The sequence below is a fragment of the Rhamphochromis longiceps genome, linkage group LG6 (genome assembly GCF_057381845.1).
Source record: "Rhamphochromis longiceps isolate RC_006_pf linkage group LG6, R_longiceps_female_GT1.1, whole genome shotgun sequence".
Lineage (NCBI taxonomy): Eukaryota > Metazoa > Chordata > Actinopteri > Cichliformes > Cichlidae > Rhamphochromis > Rhamphochromis longiceps.
The window spans coordinates 32,788,987-32,801,372 of record NC_140562.1 but is presented as its reverse complement, the minus strand read 5'-3'; the positions used below and the strand labels follow the sequence as shown (position 1 = coordinate 32,801,372).

The window sequence follows — 12,386 nt, the reverse complement described above, 5'->3', positions numbered from 1 at the left end:
TGTACACTATGCCGGCCACTTGGTTATGGCGTTCCATGTATGCCTTGCCTGCTAGCATCTTGCACCCTGCTGTTATGTGCTGGATTGTCTCTGGGGCATCTTTACACAGCCTGCACCTGGGGTCTTGCCTGGTGTGATAGACCCCAGCCTCTATGGATCTTGTGCTCAGAGCTTGTTCTTGTGCTGCCATGATTAGTGCCTCTGTGCTGTCTTTCAGTCCAGCTTTGTCCAGCCACTGGTAGGATTTCTGGATATCAGCCACCTCCTCTATCTGCCGGTGGTACATACCGTGCAGGGCTCTGTCCTTCCATGATGGTTCCTCGTCTCCCTCCTCTTTCTTGGGTTTCTGCTGCCTGAGGTATTCACTGAGCACTCGGTCAGTTGGGGCCATCTTCCCAATGTATTCTTGGATGTTCGTTGTCTCATCCTGGACTGTGGTGCTGACACTCACCAGTCCCCGGCCCCCTTCCTTCCGCTTAGCGTACAGCCTCAGGGTGCTGGACTTGGGGTGAAACCCTCCATGCATGGTAAGGAGCTTTCTTGTCTTTATGTCAGTGGCTTCTATCTCCTCCTTTGGCCAGCCTATTACCCCAGCAGGGTACCTGATCACGGGCAGGGCGTACGTGTTGATGGCCCGGATCTTGTTCTTACCATTCAGCTGACTCCTCAGGACTTGCCTGACCCTCTGCAGGTACTTGGTGGTTGCAGCTTTTCTAGCGGCCTCTTCATGGTTCCCATTCGCCTGCGGGATCCCCAAGTACTTGTAACTGTCCTCTATGTCTGCAATGTTGCCTTCTGGCATGCCTTCAGATAAATATGAAGGCATGCCGGCTCGGACGTCGCCCGGATCAACAAGGTCCGCGTCAGGTGTTGAGGAACCAGGGCACCCTGACGAAAAGTGGGCTACTGGGACAAGAAGGCATCGGTGGGCAAGGGACGAAAACAGGGCGTTGTTGGAATGCTACTACGCAAGTAACCCCGGCGGAAGGGGCTACATGAATAGGATGAGGGGGATATATATATATATATATATATATATATATATATATATATATATATATATATATATATATATATATATATATATATATCCAGTGAGAAAAATCGCAGACGCCCTGCCCAACAGGGACAGGGAGTCGGGCTAAGACTAGTACAGGCACATATTTCTGCTTCTTCCACTTCAGAGGACAATACACTGGCTGCCACTAAATTCCAGTAAACCTACCTTACACTTAACCATTAGTACTACTTATCTAATTCAGAGTAAACTTAAACCAAGTCTTTTTCAAAGGCAGAAAGGAAGACAGGAGCCCAAAATACGACTGCAAACAGAGTTAAGTCCCCATAGAATTTGTATTATACTTTTGTGTGCAAACCCACACATACACAAAGCTAAGAAAAATAAAGGAGAAAGGACAGAGGAGGACAAAGAGACACAAGTGGAGTCGAGGGAGAGACAGGGAGACAAAGCGTATTAATGCACAGCTCATTGACTTTGCATAGCCTCTGGACAGAAATAAAACTACTGCCACTTTCACTATTAAATTCACTGTAGGCTCACAAAAACAAATGTGTGCGGTTCTGTTTCTCAACACCTTCCAAGTATAACAAATAAAATGAGTTTTTAAATATAATTTTACTGACCAATTTTGATTTCATAGATATCTATTAACTGTCATATGCAATGTACATAAAATTCAGGTCATCCTCAAAAAAAAACATGTATTTCTTTACATCTAAGGTCCAATTAATGTGCATGTTTTGCCTTCTTGTTTATTCCCTGATTGAATAAACTATAGCTCACTCAGATTTTCACTGTGTTTTCATTTAATTCAGTGTCCTAGAAACTCTTTTTATGATGTCATTGCTGTCAAACATTCTTGTGCTAAAATAAAATTAGGCACACAATATTAATAACCCACTATTTTTTCTTGCTTGACTTGCACTGACCCTATGTACCACTTACTTCCCCTCTGTGGAATCCAGAAGCTATTTGCCAATAACTGCTGAAACAGACTTGCTAACAGTCCTGGTTAGTGCATTCTGTGAGGTCAGTGACCAACAAGGCCAGTAATGAGCCAACACAACAAATACTAAACTCTGCTCCACATGTTAGACATCTCCATTAAAATACTAACACTGTACATTGTCTCAAGTTACATTTCCTAGTAACATTATTTTGAAATATGTGTACCAGAGATGCAGAGAAATGTGAAACACTCCTAATACAAAAGAAAAACATCCTAACAAATGTACTTGTAGAAAAATTGGTCTGAAATTAGACAGCTCAGTATTTATGGCAGGCTGACAGAAAAAGAGGAAAAGTCTCTCTAGAGTCTTTATTCTGTGCCCCCTTACTGATTTCTTAGTTTGTTGCATATTTGTCACCCTTATATGTACCAGATCATCATTCATATTTTATTTATTAGACAGAGGTAACCTGAGTAAGTACAAAAGACAGTTTTTAAATGATGATTTAATTTAGGGGAGAGAAAAAGAAAATCTATCCAAACCTACATGTCCCGGTATAAAAAGTAATTCCCTGCTAAACCTAATAACTGGTTTTGGAACCCTTGGGAGCTGAAACAGCAAATAAAGGTTTGCAATAACTAGAAATGAGTCTTTCATCTCACTGTGGAGACATTTTTGCAAACTCTTCTATGCAGAATTGTTGTAATTCAACCACACTGGAGGTTTTTCAAGCATGAACACCCTGTTTAAGGAGATGCCAAAGCATCGCAATCTAATTTAAGTCCATGAACTGATGGACAGACATTCTCCTTCAGGATTTTCTGCTAGAGAGCAGAATTCATGGTTCCATCAGTTACAGTAAATCGTCCCAAAGCAGCAAAGCATCCCAAACCATCACACTACCACCACCATGTTTGACTCTTGGTATGACGTTCTTTTTATAAAACACTGTGTTAGTTTCATGTCAGACATAACAGGACTCCAACCTTTCCACAAATCCAGCTCCACAGAATCCTCCCCACACACAAATATCATTCTAATATTAAAATGTGTCTGATGATCTGAAATATGTGAGCGTGACAAATATGCAAAAGTTAAGAAATCAGGGAGGGATTATTACATTTTCTTGGCACTGCACCCTTTAGTGTTAGTGTGTAAGCATGCTTCCTGATGCATGATAACCTTGGCTGTAAATTAGAAACATTCACTGTTTTTCAAAATTGATGAGACCAAAAGGACCCCTGAATAATTTACACCACAGACGAACCAGCTCAAGAGGGAATTCAGTCTGACAGTACACTTTTTCCATACAGTCATACCCAGTGGAACAAGTGCACATGAGCCTGGTGATACAGTCTGACTTGTGATGAGTATATTGAATGATCCACTAGAATTCCTCTTCAGTATTTTAATAATATATAGGCCATAGACGTGGGGACTGAGTGGGAAGAAGAAAGGGACTTTTAGATGAGTTCCCGGACAGTATTTAAAAGAGACCACGTTTCATTCTTCCTGCAAAATTAAGCTTTACTTCTCATGGTCAGTGACGAATAATGCTCTTCAAAACCTGAAGTAGCAGTAAGAGCTTTTAGCCCTCTTCCAGGAGGTTCATTTATGTTAGCCTCAGTGAAGAGAGTGAAGGCTGCAGAGCTTCGTCAGGGAAAGTGTGAAAGCTTCTCAGAAGAAACAGTTCCAAACAGGAGAATAAACGTCTCTCACATTGAATGTTTAGTTGAATGAGTTTTTATGAATGTGTTTAAAAGCAAAAATTAAAAAACAACGACAGTTGTGGTTTTTTTGTTTAGTACCAAACGGACTCATATATCCTCAGCTGTCCTTTCCCTCTTACCCAAACTGGTCATTTTGTTCCTTTACAAGAGAGTTTTTTCCCCACTCTTAGCACGTGTTGTCGCCCAGGGGGTCATCCATATGCTGTGGGTTTCTTTCTACTATTGTAGGGTCTTTTCCTTGCAATATAAAGTGCCTTGTACATTGGCACTATATAAATAAAACTTAACTCAACTGACATATTTCTGACTTTCTGCTAAAACCACAAAAACTGATGAATGGCAAATCATGTTTCATTGTCAAGTTCACCCACCCCTTTGCAGATAGAGACAGCTTCTTTGGACATCGACTTGGGGTAGGACACATTGTGCTCCATAATGGACTGGAACAACTCATCCTCATCTTCACCATCAAATGGAGGCTGTGAGTCAAAAAAGACAACACTAAGTGTGTTAGGACACACAACATATAAATAAATGGTTGCTGCTCTCTAAACATTTGCGGTTTGTACTTTCTTTTATAGACAAGTAAACTCAACAGTTTTCTCTTATGAATAAAAAGAGAGCAGAAAAAAACAGTTCAACTGAACAGAGCTACGTACAAATAAAGACAACAAGAACAATAAAGATATGAAAAAATATTATTAGTGGAGAATAAGTTTCATAGGAAGACCTTGCAGGGAAAAATGGAGTGGATGACCCAGCTCTCTTCCCCTGCTCACTGAGTTGTTATCATCAGTAACCATAATGTGGGTGTTTTGACAGTCCATAAAATGAATTATTCGTCATTTCCACTCCGCTGGCCTCTTCGACTAGAGGTAGCCTGTCTGCGTCATGCCCCCTTTACCCAATTTCACACAAGGCAGGGACAGAGGAAGGGAACGTCTGAATAAAGTCTTTGTTAATTGTTTAACAGCCACTTGCTCTCTGAGCTAATTAGATTAACGTAAACAATACAATTATGCTTTTGCATTTACTCTGGGCCTTTTTAAAGATGCTTCACTTTGACTCAATAATGTCTTAAAGTGATTTAAAGTCATTTTTGTACTGATTCGTTGATGACTATGACACTATGAATTGTTATATATATTAATAAACAGTGTATTAAGTTAAAACAATTTAACCAATGTGTGGACCATTATCATTTTCAGACTGATGCTATATTAGCATAACAGTAGATAATTAAGCTTCCCAAACACATCAGGGGTCAAAAAAGTTGGGTCAAGTTAGAATATTTTACTGGCCTAGCTTGCACACAAATTATAATTTGAAGGAAAGAGAAAGTCTTAACTAGTAACTCCAGATGCAGTACATGAAAACCTCCTCAGAAAGCTTCATGTCCACTTTCTCTTGACTTGCACTTATTCTAAAAGAAGCACTTCTGTACCAGCCAACATGTTATTGATGTGTTCACCTGAAGAATATTGACTCATGTCTCCTCGCAGCACACCATGCTGCATCCATAAATAAACAAGAACAGTAGTACTGTAAAACAAACAAGCTCACTATAAGAAGACTTGAACCAACCAGTGTTGTTTAAGAGTAGAATTGTGTCAAAATACTTTTTCACTCTAAAAATGTGATGTTTTATGTTATTAGGATTTGAGTTATTGTTCACAAAAGGACGGTAAGCCATAATATTGTGACTGCGTAAAGAGATTTATATACAGTGGGGCAAAAAAGTATTTAGTCAGCCACCGATTGTCATCATTTTAAGTGGGGGAACTTGCACAGAGGTCAGTAATTTGCACCAGAGGTACACTTCAACTGTGAGAGACAGAATGTGAAAAAAAAAATCCATGAATCCACATGGTAGGATTTGTAAAGAATTTATTCGTAAATTAGGGTGGAAAATAAGTATTTGGTCACCTCAAACAAGGAAAATCTCTGGCTCTCACAGACCTGTAACGTCTTCTGTAAGAAGCTTTTCTGTCCCCCACTCGTTACCTGTATGAATGGCACCTGTTTGAACTCATCATCTGTATAAAAGACACCTGTCCACAGCCTCAAACAGTCAGACTCCAAACTCCGCCATGGCCAAGACCAAAGAGCTTTCGAAGGACACCAGGAAAAGTATTGTAGACCTGCACCAGACTGGGAAGAGTGAATCTACAATAGGCAAGCAGCTTGGTGTGAAAAAATCAACTGTGGGAGCAATCATCAGAAAATGGAAGACATACAAGACCGCTGATAATCTCCCTCGATCTGGGGCTCCACGCAAGATCTCATCCCGTGGGGTCAAAATGATCATGAGAACGGTGAGCAAAGATCCCAGAACCACACGGGGGGACCTGGTGAATGACCTGCAGAGAGCTGGGACCAAAGTAACAAAGGTCACCATCAGTAACACACTACAACGGCAGGGAATCGAATCCCGCAGTGCCAGACGTGTTCCGCTGCTGAAGCCAGTGCATGTCCAGGCCCGTCTGAAGTTTGCCAGAGAGCACATGGATGATACAGCAGAGGATTGGGAGAATGTCATGTGGTCAGATGAAACCAAAGTAGAACTTTTTGGTATAAACTCAACTCGTCGTGTTTGGAGGAAGAAGAATACTGAGTTGCATCCCAAGAACACCATACCTACTGTGAAGCATGGGGGTGGAAACATCATGCTATGGGGCTGTTTTTCTGCCAGGGGGACAGGACGACTGATCCGTGTTAAGGACAGAATGAATGGGGCCATGTATCGTGAGATTTTGAGCCAAAACCTCCTTCCATCAGTGAGAACTTTGAAGATGAAACGAGGCTGGGTCTTCCAACATGACAATGATCCAAAACACACCGCCCGGGCAACAAAGGAGTGGCTCCGTAAGAAGCATTTGAAAGTCCTGGAGTGGCCTAGCCAGTCTCCAGACCTCAACCCCATAGAAAATCTGTGGTGGGAGTTGAAAGTTCGTGTTGCTCGGCGACAGCCCCAAAACATCACTGCTCTCGAGAAGATCTGCATGGATGGGCCAAAATACCAGCTACTGTGTGTGCAAACCTGGTAAAGACCTATAGTAAATGTTTGACCTCTGTTATTGCCAACAAAGGTTATGTTACAAAGTATTGAGTTGTATTTTTGTTATTGACCAAATACTTATTTTCCACCCTGATTTACGAATAAATTCTTTACAAATCCTACCATGTGGATTCATGGATTTTTTTTTCACATTCTGTCTCTCACAGTTGAAGTGTACCTCTGGTGCAAATTACTGACCTCTGTCATCATTTTAGGTGGGGGAACTTGCACAATCGGTGGCTGACTAAATACTTTTTTGCCCCACTGTATGACTCTAAAACTAAACCTAATACATTAAAAGGTGTCTATATTAATATACCACGTGTTTATGATGATCTGGCGTTGAGATCTTTACTAAGCATCACCATCTGAATTCATTTAGGCACCAGCAGAGCCGTGCTGCTTCTAAGATATGTGGGAAAAATGTAGGTGTGAGCAATCTGTGAGAAACCTTGTTTCTGTGTGAAGGTCTTAGCATTTTCTGTAGACAGCAAAGTTCCATTGTGGAGGTGTATGTGGGTTTGTACCACTTACCTGTCCTGCAAGCATTTCATAGAGCAGAACTCCATATGCCCACCAGTCTACAGAGCGACCGTATGGCTGATATGCTATGATCTGTGGAGGAAAAACAATAGCAAAAAGTTTAGCTCAGTTTAATTTAAACAAGAAGTCTCTGTTTAAAAAAATAAAAAAAAATAGACCAAAGACAAACACTGACCTGCTGTTTTTCAACTGCACGGATAAGATTTGTAACCCTGAAGTTTACTCTATACTAAACCTCAACCTTGTCACTCAGTCACAGTTTAAAATTTATCAGATAGAATTTCACATTTTTATAACATTTGATTCTTTCTGCTGGAAGAATTTTATAAATACTCTTAACTTTGAATCCACATTTTTGATCACAATCTGTAATAAAAGGCTCTACAGCCAAATATTTTCAGCTATACTTTAAGAAGATGAGGTATTTAAGTTCGTCCATCTTGGTAAAATATTTATTTTTGTAAAAAAAAAAAAATTAAGTTTGAGAGTAAGAAAAATATCATTAAGCATGATAACCTAGATCACAGCATTGCAGCAGCCTATTAAATATTCTCTAAATATATTTTATTGCTATACAAAACGACTCAAATTCTCATCTACATTTTTACATATTTTTCACAAAGGGCACTTTCAGAATATCCTTGATGAGATGCTGGGCAGTAAAGAAAAAGGACAAACTGAATTCCTGTTAAAATTCTACCTACATACATATAAAGTTTGACAGTAGCTTTTAAAATAATTACTAATAAATCAAAAGCTCAAAGACTGGATGTCTACTTGTTTTCCTCTTTGTACCATAATTAGACAGAGACAAGGTAAAGTTTAAAGCAAGAATATGATTACAGCCATAAAAGCTGCATGAACCCTGAGTCGCCTACATTTTAAATCACCTGCAACAATCAAATTATTTTTTGCTACGGCTGAACAAAGACGATAGGAAGCTCATATCTTGTGACAAGAAGGGAGTACAGGGCGCGTGGGACAGAAGCTGATAAGGAATTACACAGCAGTATTCGTACGCCAATTTATAAGACACGCTCAGAGCTACAAGAGCAGTTTTAATACAACGATGTAGCAGCGCATGAAGCTGAAAACGGTTTTATACTTTTCCAAACACTTTTGCATATTAAAAACACTCAACATTTATATTTTACTTAAATATTTGTTTTGTGAAGATAGACTACAGCTCAGGCTGTGGCATAAAACACTAAGAGTGTATACGTCTCCAAGGGGAGCTCTTAGGAGGCTTCTTTTGACTGTGACATTTCCTTGAATGACAGAGAGATCCTCTGGGTTACACTGTCATGGTTAAAGGTTAATGCTTTCGCCTGTTCTGGCCACAGTAACGCCACCCAGAAGACACACACACTGTAGTTAAGCTTTACACTCAGTGACACATCAAATCGTTGCAATGGTTTGATGAAACATTAACACGCAGGCATATTGAGATTACACATTCATGTACCGGTACATACAGATAAACGAGAAACATGAAAAACAGGACGATTTGGTGATCTTTGTAAATAAATAAGCTTCGGTGTGCAACATGAGTGCTGGCGTACTGCTTTGCGTGCTTTCCTGAATAACTTCTGACCTCTGCTTCACACATGCCGCCCTGGGACACTCCTCCAGCTTAATGCCACAACACATAAAAAAAGACTGGACACCATATTGTACCTGAGAAAAGGAAAACTAACACAAAAAATAGAGAATGTATGTACTGTATGTACAGCAACACACAAATATAGTGGACGCATTTTGTCTAGGTGGGTGGAGGCAGATCAACCTTGCATCGCAACCTTCACTGCATCACTTTAATGACCCTTGCCTTTCCCACAGGAGTCCACATACCTACACAAGCACACGCAGGTGGACAAACACCCCTCCAGCTCTGAACTGCAATGGGATTTTGCTGTCCTGAGGGTTGAATACAATCAACTGGACAAATAGTGTTTCCACATGTTTCCCCTCACACAAAAGTCAAGCATGTGTATAGACTTGCATGCATATGAATGAATGTGAATGTTGCTACAGCTCTGGATTTTATAAAAAGGAAAAACCCCATTAATACAGCACAAAGATAATATCGTGAGCTGTGCTGTCACATTCAGTTTTTCGAGTATTTCCAGTGTTTGTTAAAAGATAAAGTACTGTGTTTACAAAGCAGCCATGTCATTATTTTTTCATAGTCCTTACACATGAACACCTCTTATATTAGTACGTCAATACTTGACTCTGGATATATCCAAAATGGATCTTGAGCGTAGCGCAAACAACATGGAAACCTTGCAAAAGCTTTCACACGGTTGTGTAATTCTATAAACACGTTTTGCAAATCCCCCAGTTTTCACAACTCTGCAGACCGTGAAGATGAGGGTTATTTTACTCATGTTGTGTAGCTGCTGCTGTCTGAAGCTAACATCCTGGGACAGAGGTTGACTGCTATCACATATACTCAAGATAAGCTGCCAGCTGAAGCAAATAGCTTTACTCAGCTCAGGGAGATGATTGCTGTTTTGAATAAACAGATATGAGCTGCACACCTATGAGTAACTAGAGGAACTTCAAGACGTACTGCGTATGTGGAGCAGATGATTGAGGTGTCAGTAGTAAATAAAGTGCCTTTAATTACACTTAATTCTGTCTTTTGTCTTTTGTTTTCTGCTGGCAGGAAAGCCTTTTTTCCCAACAACGATGTTTGGATTGACACCTGGAATGACAGGCGAGTTCAGGTATCTAACTTTTTTTTAATCACAAACTGCTTAATTTTGATTAGGCACCAAAACTATTTGATTAGAAGAAGATGAATATGGGTAAATATAAACACTTAACAACATATGATTAAGGAGAAAATGGAGCTCACCTACTGGGGTACTGTGTGGTACTGTAGTAACTCTTAATCAGTGGGCTGGACAACGTGCAAATAAGGTCCTTTCCTATTATTTCCAGGAGCTGTATGGAGTCACTTGTCCTTTCTTGTGTCCAAAGTGTGAAGCAGATTAAATGAACTGTCATTGATCGAGTAAGTGAATATGTGGGATTCGCAATTATGTATCCTTTCGTTTTTTAAATCTATCCATAACTTATTTGATTAAAATTCTCTCAGGAACACTTTAGTGAACATAGGATTTTTATGCAGTAATGTATATTTAATGGCATTGCAGTGTTCTGGAAAGTCAGCAGGACTCCCTCACAGCATACATCAGAGATCAATGCCATTGATTAGGTCAGAAATAACATGAAATGATGGACCAGTGGTGAATATGGGTTGAGAAACAACTCTATCCAGACTGAAGTACAACACGGTCAGCGGTGCTGTCCTGACTCAGTTTCTACAAAAGGTGAGAGGAGGAGAGACAACGACTTAAGGTAGCCAGGAAGGATGAAGTTTATGTTGTTATATATTTACTGTTGCAGCTCTACTTTCTTTACTTTCATTAACATCTTGTTTTTCTTTTGTCAACGTTGCACTTTCAGCTGTTTAACAGATTCTCGCTATACCTAAGAAGGTCATCACCAACCATGGTGATAGTTATGACTAGCTAATGTAACACAGTTGTTTTTATATAAGGGCTCAATGCCGCCTACATACTACTTGGCCTCTTGTTTTCTCTCCTCTTCCATTTCAAGTGTTCGATGAATCTGAGAAAATATGCATACTGTTGACCTTTCTGAGCCATTTCTCACTCTTTCTTTGTCACTGCTAAGGTGCTAATTCCCAAAGTAGGTGGGTTGACTAATTTCACCATATTACCATTTCACCATCTTGTTCTATGTCGTCTACACTTGCTGATAACCACTCAAATATGGCAAAAAACCAAAAATACTGCACTGTGTTTTTAAATGAACGGATGCCTCCAATCAAATAGTTTCGAAATGTTTGCTCGCTCCCAAAAATCAATGTCAAACTGAATAATGTTTAAATGATGAATATGTGCATGTTTAAGGAGGCATGAAGCACGGTGCTATGAGAAGGTGAAAAGTGATAAGCTTTAATCCTTGGCTTTCTTTTGTGCTATGGTGAGAGGGCAGGAAGGTGCAGTAGGGAAACGACCATTTCCCTGATCATGCTTCAGTGTTTTAATGAGCTCAAGGGTCAAAGACTCCACAGTAAGAGGAAACCTCTTGGTAAAATCCCTGAGCCTGTCTGTTCGAATCCTTCTCCCTGCAGGAAACATCCCGACCTTCGTTCTAACCCAACAACTGCCAACAAATTCACTCTGTTTCATTTAAGGTTTGCACTTCCACTGCTGAAGTCATTCAATATGCATGAAAAAGGAATCATTCCTTATCCTTGTAAACAGAAGCTCTATGAACATTTACCAAAAAAACCCCCAAAACTCATTTTTGTTTTCTCATCAAATCTTAATTATAAAATTCTACCCATTTACTAAAAGGGAGCAGTTTTAGCTAAAATAGTAAATTAGGTTAATGCCAGCCAACAAATCACCGAAGGACCTATTGTGACGAGGCACATTTGTTCCACTGTGTCACTGAGATTTGACCTCCCAGACTCCCTTGTTGTGTGCAATAAGCGGTTTAAGCGTGGAAAGAATGAAGACACATCAGGTCAATGTAGCAAGGAGATCTGCAGCCTCATGTCGGCTTGTATCATTGGAATGAAAACAGAGAGGAAGAGAGACAGAAAGAGGGAGCGAGAAAAAGGGGAGGGATCGATTAAAAAAAGAGCTCCAGATGGCATACGTACAATTAGATACAGGATGTTTTGTGCTCATTAGTTATGAAATCAAATATGTAGATACCCATAGTCTAAAAAGGGGAAAATTGTTGCTGTGTCTCATGTGATTAAAATACTATAAAACATGATTTATTTTATTAGCAATCATTACGATGTTGAAGTTGGAGAAAGAGATGGTAAAAGGCGCAAGATGGCAGAGGAGTCAGGGAGAAAGTTGAGATTCGGCGAGATTAAGACAAGCAGAAAGAGAAAACAAGGAAAATAAAAAATCAGTAACAGACTGTACAGATCAGTTTCAGGCCATCTGCAGAGAGCTGCACTAATGTGGTGCTGCTGTGACTTTCTGCCCTTGCCACCCATCGCCCGTCTGCAACAACACCGGCGG

The 12,386-nt window shown here is 40.1% G+C and overlaps 1 protein-coding gene across 2 annotated transcripts in view; it reads right to left on the bottom strand.

Annotated features, from left to right (window-relative positions):
• The window catches only part of prkcaa (protein kinase C, alpha, a), a 168,764-nt gene that overhangs the window by 17,267 nt on the left and 139,111 nt on the right, over positions 1–12,386 (bottom strand). For both annotated transcript variants that reach the window (XM_085410294.1, XM_085410295.1), the window contains 2 exons: positions 7,294–7,374; positions 4,073–4,180 (listed from right to left, as the gene is read on the bottom strand). In XM_085410294.1, coding sequence (XP_085266420.1) covers positions 4,073–4,180; positions 7,294–7,374 — 189 coding nt within the window. The remainder of the gene's footprint in view (positions 1–4,072; positions 4,181–7,293; positions 7,375–12,386) is intronic.